The 18,074-nt window shown below is 39.8% G+C and overlaps 1 protein-coding gene across 1 annotated transcript in view; it reads right to left on the bottom strand.

Annotated features, from left to right (window-relative positions):
- Positions 1 to 14,957: 14,957 nt before the first annotated feature.
- LOC102026259 (chromosome unknown open reading frame, human CXorf67) overlaps positions 14,958 to 18,074 on the bottom strand; it is a 5,343-nt gene continuing 2,226 nt past the window's right edge. The window contains exon 2 of the mRNA XM_013508142.1: positions 14,958 to 18,049. Coding sequence (XP_013363596.1) covers positions 16,371 to 18,049 — 1,679 coding nt within the window. The 3' untranslated portion in view covers positions 14,958 to 16,370. The remainder of the gene's footprint in view (positions 18,050 to 18,074) is intronic.

The following is an 18,074-nucleotide window of genomic DNA, read 5'->3' as shown; positions in this document are numbered from 1 at the left end:
TAGGAGTGGGAAGGGCTTATAGTACTGTGGGAAGGGTTTGTAAAGCCTTAAAATATATATAAATAATAAATATATCGCTGCTACTTCGTGGATTTTCACCTACCTCAGGGGTCTCAGGAATGTAACTCCTGTGATAGGTGAAGGATCACTGTATTACAATTGAATAGCTGGATATAGGGTTGTTCAAAACCTATGTTTATTTTAAAAATGCTTACAAGAGCTGGGAGTGAAGTATTCCAGGTCCTAAAACAAAAGAATTCCAACCTAGACTGTGATATCCTGCAAAATTATCCTTCAAATTTAGTGGAGACATAAAATACTTCCATGACAAAGAACAACTGAAAAACTTCATCAGCGCCAAACCAACCCTACAAAGAGTATTAAAAGATATTCTAGAAAGAGATAAAAATGACTGCAATTTCAAGAAAAACAACAGAAAAGAACTACCGAGCAGAGAAAGTAATTAAACAGAGAGTAGTAGTAGGAAACCAACAGCAACTAAATAACATGACAAAGACAAGCCAATACGTATCAGTTATAACCATTAATGTAAATGGCCTCAATTCACCAATTAAGAGAAGCAGACTGGCAGAGTGGATTAAGAAACAAAATCCAACAATATGCTGTATTCAAGAAACACATTTAACTCAAAAGGAAATCCATAAACTGAAAGTAAAGGTTGGAAAACAATTCTCCATGTGACAGGAACCCAGAAAAAAGCAGGGATAGCTATTCTGATTGCAGACAATGTGAATCTCAAACCAAAAACAATCAAAAGAGATAAAGAAGGTCATTACATACTGGCTAGGGGAAAACTTCATGAGGAAGAGATAACAATCATAAATATGTATGCACCCAATATGTGGGCACCCAAATATATAAGACAAACCTTAATAGATGTGAAAAAACAAATAACTAATAACACTATTGTAATGGGGGTCCTTAACATCCCATTGACACAAAGAGATAGGTCAACTGGACAAAAAATCAGCAAAAATAACAGAACTGAACAAAATGTGTGAACAAATGGACTTAGTAGACGTTTACAGTGTATTCCACCCTACAACATCAGAATATACATTCTTCTCAGCTGCACATGGAATGTTCTCTAAAGTAGACTACATACTAGCCCATAGAACATATTTAACTAAATGCAAAGGAACTGAATTTATCCCATGCGTAATATCTGACCATAGTGCAATGAAACTGAAAATTAATGACAAAAGGAAACAAAAAAACTCCATAAACACATGGATGTTAAATAACAGCCTCCTCAACAACCAATGAGTCACAAATGAAATTAAAGAAGAAATTAAACAGTATCTATAAAAAAATGAAAATGCAAATACAACTTACCAGAATCTACATGATGCACTGAAAGCAGTCCTCAGAGGGAAGCTTATAGCAGGGAACTCACACAGGTGGAAAACAGAACAAGAACAAATAAAATGCCTAATGCTGCACCTCAAACTTTTAGAAAAAGAACAAGTCAAGCCAAAAGAAGGGAGGAAATTATAAAGATCAGGGCAGAAATTAATACAACTGAGACAAGGAAAACACTACAAAGAATTAATGAGTCAAAGAGTTGGTTCTTTGAATAAATAAATAAAATTGATGAAGCCCTAGCCAACCTTATCAAAAAATAAGAAAGAAAAAATTCAAATCCATGCAATAAGGAATGAAAGGGGTGATATCACTACAGATCCTATAGAAATTCAGAAGATCATCAATACCTACTTTGAAAATCTTTACTCCTATAGGATGGAAAATACAGAAAAAATGGACAGATTCCTAGATAAGTATGAATTAACAAATTTGAATCAAGAAGAAATAAAAATCCTGAATAACCCAATATCAATTATTTAAATTGAAAACATGATTAAAAACCTGATGACAAAGAAAAGCCAAGGTCCTGATGGATTCACAGCTGAATTTTACAAGAAATTCAGAGAAGATTTAATGCCAATTCTTCTCAAACTCTTCAGTGAAATTAAAAAGGAAGCAATTATCCCTAACTCATTTCTGGAGGCAAGTATTATCCTGATACCAAAACCAGAGGAAGACCCAACTAAGAAAGAGAATTACAGACCAATCTCACTTATGAACATAGATGCAAAGATACTCAATAAAATATTAGCAAACAGAATGCAGATAATCATCAAGAAGATTATATACCATGACCAAGTGGGATTTATCCTAGAGATCCAGGGATGGTTTAATATACACAAATTAATTAGTGTAATATACCATATCAATAGAGCCAAAGACAAAAACCACATGATCATCTCAATAGATGCAGAAAAAGCTTTTGACAAAGTCCAGCATTCATTCATGATAAAAACCCTACAGAAAATAGGTACAGATGGTCTTTACATAAATCTGATCAAAGCCATCTATGACAAACCGACAGCCAACATCATACTAAATGGACAAAAACTGAAAGCTTTCACTTTAAAATCAGGAACAAGACAAGGATGCCACTGTCACCACTCCTATTCAACATATTCTGGAAATATTACCCAGAGCAATTAGACAAGAGAGATATATAAAAGGAATAAGGATAGGAAAGGAAGAAGTGAAATTATCATTATTCACAGATGATCTGATTCTTTACATGGAAGACCCCAAAAACTCCACCAAAAGACTCCTAGAATTAATAAACAAGTTTAGTAGTGTAGCTGGATAAAAAGTCAACACTCAAAAATCAATAGCATGCCTATACACAAACAGCAAACACACTGAAAGAGAAATTAAGGAAACAACACCTTTCACAATAGCATCCAAAAAACTGAAATACTTAGGAATTAATCTAACAAAAGAATTGAAAGATCTTTACAGTGAAAACTACTGTACTCTGAAAAAGGAGACTGAAGAAGATTTCAGAAAATGGAAGGATATTCCTTGCTCATGTATTGAAAGAACCAACATTGTGAACATGGCCATACTTCCCAAATTGTTGTAAAGATTCAATGCAATCTCAATTAAACTACCATTAGTATACCTCACAGATCTACAGAAAACATTCCTAAAATTCATCTGGAACCAGAAGAGACCCAGAATGTCAAAAGCAATCCTAGCAACAAAGACAAGTCAGGTGGTATCACAATTCCTGACTTGAAATTATACTCTAAGGTCACTGTGATAAAATCAGCATGGTATTGGCAAAAAAGCAGACCTGAGGATCAATAGAACAGACAGAAAGGTGCAGCCACAACCACAAACACACTCAGCCAACTTATTTTTGACAAAGGGGCCAAACAAGTTCTCTGGAAGAAAGATAGCCTCTTTAATAAATGGTGCGGGGAAAAACTGGCACACCACATGCCAAAGACTGAAAATAGAACCATGTCTATCAAAATGCACCAAACTCAAATCAAAATGGATCAAAGATTTAAATATTAAAACAGAAACAATAAATCTACTGGAAGAGAAAGTAGGTAAAAATCTTGAAGACATAGGGATAGGCAAAGAGTTCTTGAACAAAAACCAAACAGCACAGGAAATACTTCAAAGAATCAATAACTGGGATCTCATCTTACTGAAAAGTTTTTGTACATCTAGAGAAATCACCAACAGAGTAAAAAGAAAACCCTCAAATCGTGAAAAAATTTTAACCAACTGTCCCTCAGACAAAGGACTTCTATCTAGAACATATAAAGAACTAAAAAAAATCAGCCCCCCCCAAATTTAAAGACCCAATCCAAAAATGGGCGTCTGAGATGAATACATGCTTCTCAGATGAAGAAATGCAAATGGCAATTAAATATATGAAAAAATGTTCAACATTATTAGTCATTCAAGAAATGCAAATTAAAACAACACTGAGATTTCATCTCACCCCAGACAGAATGGCTATCATCAAGAAATCAACCAATAACAAATGCTGGAGGGGCTGTGGGGAAAAGAGAACACTTCTCCACTGTTGGTGGGATTGTAGATTGGTGCAAGCACTGTGGAAGTCAGTCTGGAGATTACTCAGTAAACTAGGACTAGAGGTCCCATTCAACCCAGCTATTTCCCTTTTAGGTATATTTCCAGAAGAACTACAAACATCATACCACAGCAATATATATGCACCCATGTTTATAGCTGCTCAATTTGTAATAGCTAAATCATGGGAGCAACCCAAATGTCCATCAACTGAGGAATGGATAAAAAAGATGCAGTATTTTTAAATAATGGAATATTATTCAGCTATAAAGAAAGATAAACTTGAGGCTTTCATAGGTAAATGGATGCAACTAGTGTCCATACTCATAAGTGAAATAAATCAGTTCTGTATGTGTGAATACCATACCATCTCAGTAGTGTAGGAACCTGAAAGATTAAATAAAATCTGAAAGGTATAATAGATAGTGTGAAAGGAAAAGAAATTGTTCAAAGGGAGGGAACAACTGGGATGAGGGAAAAGAGAAAAAGAAAGAAAGAAAAAATATATATACATACACACACAGGATAACTGAGTCATACTACCAACTTCTATTGCTTTATTGAAAGGGACAGTTAAGGTTTAATTGTTTGCTCAATCTTAAACGCCTACATTTGTTTAACTGAGCAACCATTTTGAAGATAAAAATATGTAGTATATGCTTGGCATGCGTGAGGTCCCGAGTTCAATTCCCAGTACCAAAAAAAAAAAAAAAAAACTATATGTAATACAATAAGTATTGTTAATTTTCTATCTGTATTGTTTGTATTGTTTGGGTGTTGTTTTGTTTAAGTGTGTTTGTTTGTTAATATGTTTTTGTTCTTTATCTTTAAAAATTAAAAAAATAAAAAATAAAAATGCTTGCAATTGAACCCAAGACCTCAAGTATGGAGTCAGATATGTGCTCTACCACTAAGTTACATTCCCAGCCCAGTCTATTTATTTTTGCACGTTTGATACTTTTCTTTTTCAAGCAGTTTGTTCATATTATCTAACATTTTGAATTTGCAATGCTGTTATCTATCCTGTTTCTGATATTGGTAATCTAGGTTTTCTGTCTTGGTCTGTTTTGTGTTGCTATAACAAAATACCCAAGCATGGATTCTTTATAAATAAAAGAGGTTTATTTGGCTCATGACTCTGGCGGCTAGAAAGCCCAGAAGGGATGATGCCCATGTCATGGCAATGGCTTGCTGACAGCCATACAATGTGGTAGAGAAACAGAAATGGAAAGTGCTGTGTAGAGAGGGAGCCAAGCATGCAGAATAGCCTCACTTTATAATCTGCTCTTGGAAAAGATAGACCAGTCTCACCAAACCAATCCCACTCTCAGGAGACCAGCATTAATTTATTCATAATGATGTAGCCCCCATGACCTAATTGCCCTCCTATCAGGCTCATCTTTTAGACTCTAATTTTCTTTTTTTTTTTTTTTTTTTGGTTTTTCTCCGGTACCGGGAACCGAACTCACGACCTTGCGCTTGCCAGGCAGGCGCTTTTGCCGCTGAGCTAAATCCCCAGCCCCTCTAATTTTCTTTTTTATGGTTCTAGGGATTGAATTCAGGGAAATGCGAGGCAGGTGCTGGCACATGTAGGAAACTGTTCTATCACTGAGCCACATTCCCAGTCCCTATTCCCCCACTTTTCAAAGGCTTCACCATCTTTCAATAAGTTACACTGGGGACCAAGCCTCCACACATGAACCTCTGGAGGATAAACCACATCCAAACTATAGCACCTCCTCCGTTTTTTCCTCATCACTCTGCCTAGACATTTATTATTTTATTTATCTGAAAAAGCTTTTATTTTCTCTAATTTATAATTCATTCATTCTTTTTATACTGATCTGTACTGTTTCATTCTTTTACTTATTTTCAAAAACTATTTTGTACTTCTCTATTTTAAGGTGAAAATTGAGGTCATTTATGATGTAGTTCATGACCATGGTGTAGTGCAAAGGATGAGATTACTCAGAGTAATGTCCAGTTTAAACTCCAAGAAGGCCCCCAGGGGCTGCCTTAACCAAGACCCCTCAGGATGAGAGGATATCAGGAAAAAGCAGCCCCAGTGTGAAGCTTCTATGGCTTTTTATTGATAAAACCAGCAAGCAAGTGTAAAGGATAAAAGAAGGACACCTTTGCAGGAATGCGAATAGAGGACAGGGGAAGGACAGGATCAGGATAGGGTGGTCTGGTCTGCTACATAACTGACCTTAGGGCTAATCTAATTAAGCACAGTAATGAAAGACAAAGGCCAGAGCATACATTCCTTAAGGCAATATGTTTTGATCCTACTTGCACTTGTGGTCCTATAGGCTATCTTTCAATCTTTTAATCTGGGAGGTTTGGGGCTTGTGGTCCCAAAAGTTATCTCTGCATATCTCTCCCATACATATCTCTGGCAAAAGCCCCTACACATTTATTTGAGGGTTTTTTAAAATGTGGTTGTATAAAGCAATAAATTTAACCTTCAATACTACATTATCAGCATTCTATATACTTTTTATATGCTTGACACTTAATTTTTTATTTTTCATTTTGAGACAGGGTTTTGCTACACTGTCCAGGCTTTGATTTCTCAATACATACTGCTGTACTAGCAATGCACAGGGCTCTGATTTCTCTAGATCCTCACCAACATTTGGTATTTCACTAAAAAATAAATAATGGCCATGCTAATAGGTGTGAAGTGGTATCTCACTTCTCTACTTCTTTACAAAAGAAGTCTAACTAGAGTGTAGTCATAGGATGCATCTGAAGTGCAAGAGCACATGGCTCAGAGAAAAAAAGGAAATAAATGGGTAGGAGGGGTAAGAAGGTATCCATCTTTGCCCATGTACAGACTAGGGATAAGATGTAACATGACTTGCTTGAGTCCTGGATGGTTGGTCAGTCTCAGCTGATCTCTGCTGTATTTGTTAAGTACTGGTTGACAAGGATGCCTCTCACCAGTTGACACTAGTTTATATTCTACCAATATCCGCATCGAAGGAGACCCAACATTTATTTCTCAATGCTAACTGAAAACCAAAGAGGATACTATTTCTTCCTTTGCTTCCGTGATCACTGGGTATAGATAAACTACACGCAAACTTATGGTTTCCAATTTTAGCCTAGGAGAAGGTGAGATCCTCTGAGCATGCTGCTAAGGTTCAGAGTCCATTCAAAGTCCAAATCATGGGTGAGGGTTTGGAAAAATCTCAAGGTTTCAAATCAAACTAAAAGGAGAGATCCACCTAAGGAGTAAACAGGGACCTACATCTCTCGGAAGTAGGTAACATAATCCATTTTATTTATATAAAAATAACTCGAAGGAAAGGATATTCCTCAAAAACTCAAGTTTATTATATAAATGTAACCTGAGATCTCATTCATTGCAACTGCCATTTTGGCACTAGCCTACTTTCACTCTCGAAAATGTTCTCTCTCTCTCTCTCTCTCTCTCTGCAAATCTGTAATTTTTAAATCAATTGTACCTATATTCTATACGAGTGCTTGTCTTAAATCTTTTGTGAAAGACACAGAATTGAAGTAGGTTGCAGGATCCTTGAGGTGTTTGGACCTCACAATAGTAGGTCCTGGTTTCTTAGTAATAAACTACTACAAGTTCATGTGGATTTCATCTATAGCTAATGATTCAGGAAATAAGGGAAAAATGACATCTCATTTTCTTTCCACGTTTGGGGAAAAAATTCAACTTTCAGGTAAAAGAGGCATATGGAAGAAGAAGATAGCCATGGCCAGAATAGAACATCTCCATGACACATCTTAGTTAAAATCTCAGAAATTCAGCATAGAGATTAATAGCTGCTAGAGAAAAATATCAAATAACATATAAAGGGAAGACTATATTACAGCAAGAGCAGATTTTTCAACTCAAAACTTAAAGGCCAGCAGAGTTTGGGGCAAAGTGTTTCAAGCCCTAATTCCTCAAAATGAACGTAAATATCAAGTAATGCATAGATATGCCAATACAGAAAAGAAAAAAATTGATGTTAGATGCCATTAAAATTAAGACTCTCCAGGCTGGGCAGTGGCACAGTGCTTGCCTACTAGACAAGGCTCTGGGTTTGATCCCAGCCCTTAAAAGAAAATGTTAAATAAGGGGCTGGGGATTTAGCTCAGCGGCAAAAGCGCCTGCCTGGCAAGCGCAAGGTCGTGAGTTCGGTTCCCGGTACAGGAGAAAAAAAAAAAAAAAAAAAAGAAAATGTTAAATAAATATTAAGCATCTAACCCAGCCATTTTAAGAGGAAAGAAACTTGTCTATACAAATATCTGTACATGAATGTGTATAAAATATTTATTTGTAGTAATACCCAAAAGATGAAAGCATATAAAGTATCCATCATCATGTACTTGGATAAACAATAAATGGTGCCATAGCCATACAATGGAAGGGATAAAGAGAAGGAAAAAGGAAGAGACGGAAGAAAAAGAAATGAAGATGGGGGGATGAGAAAGAGGGAAGGAAGGAAAGGAAGAGGGAAGAAGGAAAGAGGGGGGAGGAGAGAAGGGAAAGAAAGGAGGGGAGGGAAGGGGAAGGGGGAGGGGAGCGAAAAAAAGGGAAGGGAAAAGAGGAAAGAAAAAAGCAGTCCTGAAGTTTACTTATGAATACCTGGCTTGGGAACCACTACACTTTAATAAGATGTGTGCTGAAAACTCTACTACTTACTATGCAAAATGATGTAGAAAAGGGAATTTGAATAATTTCTTTTCACTCCTTACCAAACATATTATTTTACTGATGCTAATAAGAAATAAGCCAATAAGAAATATTTGATGAACAGATGCTTTAGTTGGCTTAAACAAGCTACTTGTATTACTTTATTTGATAGGAAGGTAGAAGGCTTAGATGCCATTTGATCTAACATTGGCAAAATCACCTGAACTGAGAAATCAGTAGAATTGTGAAATTCAAGTGAGCACAGTGTTATTGATGCTAAATATACCTTGCATTCTTCTTTTCTGTGCCACATTTTCATGTCAACAATCTGTACTGCAAAGATCATTTAGCAGACACAAACTTTTACTGAGCTTCTCAGATTTATGGGACTGTCTTCTCAAAGAGAAGAGTCTTCAAGGCAAAAACCAATCAGTGAAAGGAGAAAAAGCAGAGGGAGGGAGAGCAAGAGAATGTGCTCACTTGAATTCCACAATTTCACTGACTTCGTGGTTCAAGCCATAGGTTTTGCAAGTGTAAGATGAACAATCTCAGCCTTTTGCCTTAAAAACAAAGCAATGTAATCAGCCTGCTTTTCTTAATTCAATAAGGCATCAGTTGGAGAACTATTCCTTACTTGACTCTTTAGCATCAGTAACAGTGTTTGGGAAGCTTTCAATGTCATGTTTTATGTGGTTCCACTGCAATGTTAAATTGGAATCTGAGGGAGTAACAGGTGCTAGAGACACTACGAAGTGAAGTTATGAGGAATGCACTGGTTCTTGCTGGCTCTGAAAAAGGAAAAGGAGAAAAAACACAATTTTTCTCTGGGTGAAGAAAATTTAAGTAAAGACATCCTAGGCTCACACATTTCTCACATATTATTTTCAACAAGTACTTTGTAACTTAATTATTATTCCTTATTGAGCATATAGCTTCTATTATCACCATTATTTTAATAAATTATTCATTCTGGCCACCAGTGGCAGTGCCTCTGGGCTCTGGGGACACTGGAAAAATGCAGGTTCCATCCAAGTCAACAAATTTCTTACAGTCCAGTGGGGAGATGCTTATATAGAAATATAATTTCCAAAAATGTATAATCAGAGCTCTGACAAGATTAAGAAGAAGGGACTCTGGGAACACAGAGGAATGATCTTAAATCATAGCAAGCGAGTTGATGGGTAGGATCCAGATAGGCATCTCTCAGAGTATATAATTATGAAGTAGATACTACTATCACCCTATTATCACTCTTAATTTGTAGAACAGGGAACTGAAGACCACAAAGGTTGTGTGACTTGCTCAAGGTCACACAGCAATATGGAGGACAGGCAGTTTTCAGCTGTAGGCCTGTCAGACCTATAGGCCTTATACAGTTTGCATCACCTTAATTTCACTCTTTACAATGTCTGTTTTTACTCATGGCCATCAGTTACCCTACTTGGGCTCTGTTGGCTGGAAATTTTTTTTGAAGAATCTAAATACAGTATTAGAATCAACCAAATAATGTGAAGGCCTGTGAACAAAAATAAGTCATTAAAAATTTCATGATGGCAATATCATTAAAAATGTGGGAGCCTGTACAACTACAGTCTTCCCTATACAATCTAGTAACTGCTTGGCCAGCAAGATCTAGGGCAGTGGTGGCAAGCCTATGGCATGCATGCCCTGCAGGCTGTTTGTATCACTTAAAACTCTAAAAGGTTCACCATCACTGGTCTGGAGAAAGTCTTTCAGTTATTTCCTGGCGCATCTCCACAGAAGGACCCTGAGGTGAAAGCTGCGTGCAGCTGGATGTGGTACAGGGCTCTGGGATGGGTCTTTCACCTCACCTTTTGCAGGTCACAGCAATTTCTGGGGATCAGACACCACATAGAGGGCAGGGACACAAGTAGGTTTATTTTTCCTGTACAACTTCCTACTATGATCATTTTCACATGTGACTTTTGAGTTAATGTAGTTGAAATACTCCACGTGCCATATGAAGTTTGGGTTGATAACACAATTTTACATAATACAAAAATAGCACCATTCCTCATAATAAACAGAAGTTGATGAATGTGTCCAAACCATCACCTTCACACTTGATAAAACAGCAGCACTTTATGCAGGGGCTTATTATGTAGTTTACTTCACAAAGTTCATAACCTTGCAAAGGACTATGCCAAAATTTACAACTCAACGTGTCTTTCCTTCATATCGTATCTTATGTAGTCCCTATTCCTTAACATCCTCATCTATAAATGGGTTCGATGCAAACATCTGTTTCCTAAGGTTGTTTTGCATATTACAGTTTATATGTATAAATGTGTACCAAAATATCACTTAACATATACAAGCATATCATGATTTTTACCTGCTAGATCTACGTATCATGTAATGTAGAAAGGCAATTTTCAGGCAATAATATTAATCCCAGGTCTATTATATTCATCTATTAAAATGAATATTTTAAATGTATTAAAATACAAATAATGTCTAGAGGTAAACTATTTTCAGAAGCATTCATATAACTACTTCAAATCCAAATTTGTTAAATTTCTGTAATTTTAACTTAGAAACTTTATTTTTTACATTTTTCTTCAGAGACCTCTAGCATTGCAAAATGTTGCTTAACACCTTGTGCAAATGTCTTTAGAGTTTAAGGTAAATACAATAAAGCTCTCAATTTTTTAAATAGCAAATCTGATTGTAAAGTATTTATTGTTGATTGGGAAGTAGTAGTAAAATGTTAAATGTCTAGCTGTTGGAATCAGGAATATCTGGGTACATATTCATAATCCTGATTATAAGCAGAATGAGACAAGCATTCACTATAGGATTCCAGAGTCAAACTCCACTAGCTATGAGATTTTCACCATCACAAAATTGCTCTAAGCCTCACATCCCACATATGGAAAGTGCGAGTACATGTTGGCCTTCTGACACTAGGGGGGTTGTGACATTTGTTGCATTGAAATTGTTTTATTTCTTGGGCTGATGGTGTAGCTCAGTGACAGGGCATTCATCTAGCATATGTGAGGCTCTGGGATCCATCCCCAACACTCCAAAATAAAGAAAGAAAATGATGCATTTATTGTAATTTATTTAAGAAAAAGAAACAGCCATAACAGCTTTTGAAATACATTCTCAAAATTTTCTTTTGTTTCAAAGGTTGTTTATACCATACATATCCAATAGGTTTTTGTTCTTATTCGCAAATTTCTTACATTTTTCCCAATGGTACAGAGTTGTTTCCAGAGCTATGAAAGGCCTTACTATATTTACTTTTATCATCAGATACTAAGAAAACACATAAGAAAGAGATGGCACAGTTTTCAAGGAGTAAGGCCATTTTGTAGTAGAGATTCTGGGAAGATGATGACAACATGAGTTCTACAGTTTTTCAGTCTCTCCAAATAACTACATAAAAACAGAACTAGAGAAAAAAAGTGAAATGTATGGGTAACATTTTCAGAAAACCAAAATTACATGATATCACCCAAAACCTTCAAACTCAAATGGATGAGGACAAAGCACCAACATTAACATGACCTACATGACACTAATATCTGTGCAAGAGGGAAAAGAAATACACATTTTGCATCTGCAGATTCTGCATTCATAGCTTCTGCATCCAGATTTAACCAACTGCAGATCAAAAACATTTGGGGGAAAATTGTACCTGTAGTAAAAATGTACACATTTTTCTTGTCATTATTCTCTGAACAATACACTATTACACCTGTTTATATAGTTGTACATTGAATCAGATATTATAAATAATCTAGACATGAGTTAACATACATGGGAAGGTTTGCATAGGTTGTCTGCATATATTACCACCCCATCCTTTTTCCTGCGGTTCTGGGGATAGAACTCAAGGTCTCATGTATATTAGGCAACTATAGTGTACTGTCTGCACTGAGCTACAACCCTACCCTATTTTTGAAAAGCGGTTCTGCTATGCTGTTGGCAAAGGGCTCCAACTCCTGGACTGCAGTGATCCTATCCCTGAGCTCTAACTCCTAGATTGAAGTGATCCTCGCACAGGTGTATGCCGCCATGCCCAGCTCCTATTCCCCCATACTCCCAAGTAGATACCAAGAGATAGCTGCAGTGACACAGTATCTACCTGGATAAGAGAATCACAATCTAGCCAATACACTGGAAAGAGCTGCTGAAATCAGAAGTGCTTTGCCCTTTTAAAATATGCAAGTGAGTGCAAAGGACCCAGCTCAAGGGGCACTGAAGTACTAGAGCAGTATAATCTGAATGCACTCTTAAAACTGATACCTCAGAGCTTCCTTCTAAGATATGGTTCCACAATTATTCCACAATTATCAGAAGCTTCTGGCAGAAGTACAATTCAAATGAAATGAACAAGGGGCCAGGAACATAGTTCAGCGGCATAAGGGCCTGCCTGGCAAGTGCAAGGTCCTAAGCTAAATTCCCAGCACCAAAAAAAAAGAAAGAAAGAAAGAAAGAAAGAAGGTGAAAACCTATGTTGTCCACACATGTTCACACATGTGGACTCAAGCACTTAAAATGTAGCTAGTCAGAATTGAGTATGTGCTGTAAATTCACACATTTGAAGGCTTAAAAAGACAAAAATGTAAAATGTATTTTGGGAGGTGGTACCAGGAATTGAACCCAGGGTTTTTGCACTGAGCTATACCCTAAGCTCTTTATTTTGAGACAGGATCTCACTACATGGCTCACATGGGACTCAAACTTGTAATCGTCCTGCCTCAGCCTCCCAGAGTGCTGGAATAACAGGCATGCATCATCACAGCTGGTTTCATTAGTAACGTCTACAGTGACTGTGTGCTAAAATAGTAACTTCTGATAGGTTAAGTAAGTTACTAAAATTAAGCTAGGCATGATGGCACATCCCTATAATCCTGGAATTTAGCAGTCTAGGCAGGATTGTGAATTTGAGGCCAGCCTTGGCTACATAGTGAGTTCAAGGCCAGCCTGGACTACATGTTTCAAAACTCACCAAAAATATTAAAATTAAAATCTGTTTACACATTTTAAAATTTGGCTACTAGAAAACTGTAAATTACATGTGTAGCTAATATTGTATTTCTACTAGACAGCAGGCCATATTACTTAAGTTTGAAATGTCTAAATGGCATTTTAAGTGGAAAAGTCAATTAAGCAGCTGGATATACAATAATGCAAGGGACTGAGTGGGGATGGATATGCAATATTTAGATTAACCAGTTTAAAAATGTTTAAAAACGAGACTAGATGGGATTTCTTAGGAAGTAAATGAGTGTAGTATAAAAAAGCCAAAAAGTGAGGTCTAGGCACTTCAAAGGTGTTAAAAGTGGGAAAGATGTAAGAAAATGTGGAGTGAATGTATAAACAACAGGCTCTAAAGACCAAGAAAGGGTGCCTATCAAGGACCAGAGTGTGATCAACTGTGTCAAATGCTGCAAAAAGTTTGAGTAAGATGAAGTCTAAGAAGCTTCTATTGCATTCTGCAGTGTGGAGGTCTGTTATATAACAGTACTTTATACACTCAAAAAAGAAGAGAATATGGCAAGGGCCAAAGATCAACAGAAGGACGAAGAGCTTGCGGTCAACAGGGGCTATATAGATCCTGTATGGTGTGCTTGAGTTAAAGACATTGAATTGTGGCTCACTCCCAGGCAGATAAAAAATCCAGGAGACCCACTAAAATACTAGCATGTATTAGAGGGGCTTGTATCTGTGACCTAGCCCACAATGCTGGAATCCTAGGACCTAAAGTATTGCTTCCCTAAAATCTGAGGTACAGTTATCTCAATACCCCAGGACGCTGAGGCAGGAGGATCGTAAAGCCCAGCTTAAGCAATTTAGTAATCCTTTCTCAAAAAAAAAAGAGGTAGTATGGGGATATAGCTCTATGCAAAGGCCATGGGTTCAATCCCCAACACTGTGAAAAAAAAACTGGGGTACATGGAGGTAAAAGGGGGTGTTGTATGGCTGGAGCCACCACTAGAGATAGGTGTGGTTCTCCAGATACGTATCTTGCATATCTCTAAATCTCTTGGGCCCAGCTACAGACCTTATTGTACATACAGGCTAACAACAGATCTTTTCACTATCTAAGGGAAAAGTATAAATGGATGCCTCCTGACCAATGTTTTTCATATCCTTTTCTCATTGCCAGTTATGTCCTATACTAGTGATAGTGAACCTTTTAAAGACCAAGTGCCCAAACTGCAACCCTAAACCTACTTATTTATTGCAAAGTGCCAACACTGCAATTAAACTTCAACACTGAGGTTTTAGTTTAGAAAAAACAAGTCACACATTTGGCTCACGAGCTGACACAGAGGGCTCTGCATGCCTGCTGCAGCACATATGCCATAAGCGTGCCACCACTGTCCTACACTATGAGGTGTCTCACAACTAACCCTAACACCTCAGCCTATACCTCCAAGCTTTGTCTATTCTTTGGTAACATAGACAGCAGCTTCTTGTCCACCTTTGGGCTAAAGAATGTGTGAATGACAGTCCCAGACTTCCCATCCTCAGAAAGGACCCTGACAATAAGGCCTTGCAGATCATACATAAAGTCTTGGGGAATGAAAATATATGAAACATTTTCTTTAAGTGTCAGGGTGTTGGGACCTAGTGAGCCCATCCCCTTGTTCCTGTGGACTCTCAGTTCTATAGTATGAATACAGCACAAATAGGACCTATGTAGTACTTTCTAAAATATGAGACCCAGGACTAGGCCAGGATCTATATCTATATTGGTCACATACTAGAAAAGCAGACAGGAGAAATATGAACATGGGAGGTTTTTTCCCTCTGGAGTATTAACATTTTTTTCAGTCTAGCCTTTAACACAGTTTTCAAAAACAACTGAGTTTCATCATAGAAATAGTTATATGATCAAAAGAAAAAATGTAAAAATTGAGATCATACTGCCTGTTAGTCCAAAAATAGGTAATACTGTTCATATCAGTGTGTGCCCATGCATTTCTCTCTAAATGTGCACACATCCACACACTTTCTCATATACCTACTCACAAGCTCAGCTGTGATTACAATGGGATTATCGATCAACATTTTTCACTAACTATCTGACCATTTTCAAATCAGTCATTTCAATTGCCCTTCTAAGACCTGTCCCAACCCAGAACTCAGCTCTAGTTGCTCTCTGTATAAACTGAAACCTTTTGCCCTCAGACTCTTGATCCTTGCTGCTCCTGGTATTTCTGCAAGCCTTGCTACTCCCATTTGGATTATCAGCCCATCCAACCTCACCTCCCTCTTCCTTACCACATTTGACTACGTACCTCCTCTTTTCTGATCCCAGAAATTGCCATTACCTTTCCTTTTTCCTACCACCTTGGGTTAAATTTTGCCCCCTTTTTTTGTCCCAGTTGCAAATCACTTATGCTGAGAGGGTACACAGTGTGTTAAGTGTTTAAGTTCCTGGGTAGAACTCCATTTCCAACAGGGGGAGTGAGTGATTACTAAGGTAGTGTTTTATTCCTTCTTTCATATAATCAGCTAGTAATTCTATAACCTTCTGTAATCCTCCAAATATAACAAAGGGCAAGATTTTTTAATACAAAGAACATTATATTTTTAAATGAAACCAACAGTTTTATTAAGATATTTCATTACATAAAAGCAACCTAGAAAGCTGAACTCTCAACACAGGGGTTTGTGCCAGGCAGTAGGGTCATGGGGAGAAGGGGCTTCAAAACTGCTGGGAATTTAGTTAAGGGCTAGAACTATTGGAGACCTCACAGGTTAGCACAAAGTAACCACACATCCAGCGGATGGAGATTCATTTTTGTGGGTCTTGGGGAATGCTCCTCTCAGAAATTACATGTGGTGTAGGAGAGGAAGGAACATCCTCTACTTCCTCCTGCTCTGCTAAAGTGGCAGTCAGGGAATCCAGCTCAGGCAGCAAGGCACGCCTAAGACTATCAGGGCTAGGAGTTTGGATAGATCTCAGGCCACAGAACCCAGGACAAGAGAGACTCTGGCCAGAAAATTTAGTGGAAGAGGAGGGGCTCTGGCCTGAAGACTCAGTGGAAGAGGAAACTTGCTGTCTAAGAAACCTATGCAAAGGAAAATACCTACCAGGAGGTGAGGGTGAAGAGGCACGCATACGGACTGCATGCCAAACAGGCGGGGAGGGAGGGTTTTGGGCCTCAGGATCAGGAGAAAGCGAGGCACCCTGAACAGGCATTCCTAAGGCGACTTGCACAGAATGATTCCTTCCACCCAACACAGGAAGAGCATGCAGGCTTGGAAGGGCTGACCTTCCCTGTGTGGTGCCGCTCTGGGAAACACAGCTTGGTGAGCTCTGGACAGCAGGGCAGGATTGGGTGCCGCGGGCGCGGGTGCGGGTGCGGTTGCGGTTGCGGTTGCGGTTGTGGGCGCGGGGGCGGGCGCGACTGCGGCTGCGGCTGCGGCTGCGGACTCGGCTGCGGACTCGGCTGCGGACTCGGCTATGGGCAAGGCCGCGGGTGCGGCTGCAGCCACCAGAACTAGACCCGGACTCACTGCTGTGAACACGTCCTGGCAGGGAGGAACAGGTGCGCTGAACAAGACCAGGGTGGGAGGTGCTGCTTTGTGCAACTGAGCCTGATGGACTGGTGTGGCTGCGAAGAGCAAGGCCTGCCCTGGTTGCATGGCCGTGGCCATCAGGGCCAGAACCTGACACACTGCTGTGGAGAACAGGGCCTGGAGGAGTGGCACAGCCGTGCTCAACAAAGCCAGGCCCGGATGTGCTGCTGCTGCTGCTGCTGCGGAGAACGCGGCCTGGCGGGGTGGCATAGCTGTGCTCAACAAAGCCAGGCCTGGATGTGCCGCTGCTACTGCTGCTGCTGCTGCGGAGAACACGGCCTGGCCGAGTGGCGCGGCTGCGGACACGGCCTGCCTGGGTTTCACGGCTGGGGCCCTCAGGGCCAGACTCGGATGCGCTGCTGCTGATGCTCCTGCAGACACGGCGTGGCCGAGTGGCACGGCTGCGGACACGGCCTGCCCGGGTTTCACGGCTGGGGCCCTCAGGGCCAGACTCGGATGCGCTGCTGCTGCTGCGGAGGACACGGCCTGGCCAAGTGGCACAGCTGGGGCCCTCAGGGCCAGACTCGGACGCGCTGCTGCCGCTGCTGCTGCTACTGCGGACACGGCCTGCCCCGGTTGCACGGCTAGGGCCGTCAGGGCCAGACTCGGACGTGCTGCTGCGGTGGACATGGCCTGCCCCAGTTGCACGGCTGGGGCCCTCAGGGCCAGACTCGGACGCGCTGCTGCTGCTGCTGCGGAGGACACGGCCTGGTCGAGTGGTGCGGCTGCAGAGAGCAAGACCTGTCCCGGTTGCACGGCTGGAGCCATCAGGGCCAGCCTCAGATGCGCTGCTGCTGCTGCAGAGGACACGGCCTGCCCCGGTTGCACGGCTGGGGCCCTCAGGGCCAGACTCGGACGTGCTGCTGCTGCTGCTGCTGCGGAGGACACGGCCTGGCCGAGTGGCGCGGCTGCGGAG

Source organism: Chinchilla lanigera, unplaced genomic scaffold (assembly GCF_000276665.1).
Source record: "Chinchilla lanigera isolate Chin_1 unplaced genomic scaffold, ChiLan1.0 scaffold00142, whole genome shotgun sequence".
Lineage (NCBI taxonomy): Eukaryota > Metazoa > Chordata > Mammalia > Rodentia > Chinchillidae > Chinchilla > Chinchilla lanigera.
Note: the sequence above shows the minus strand (reverse complement) of the source record. Positions and strands in the feature narration are given on the sequence as shown.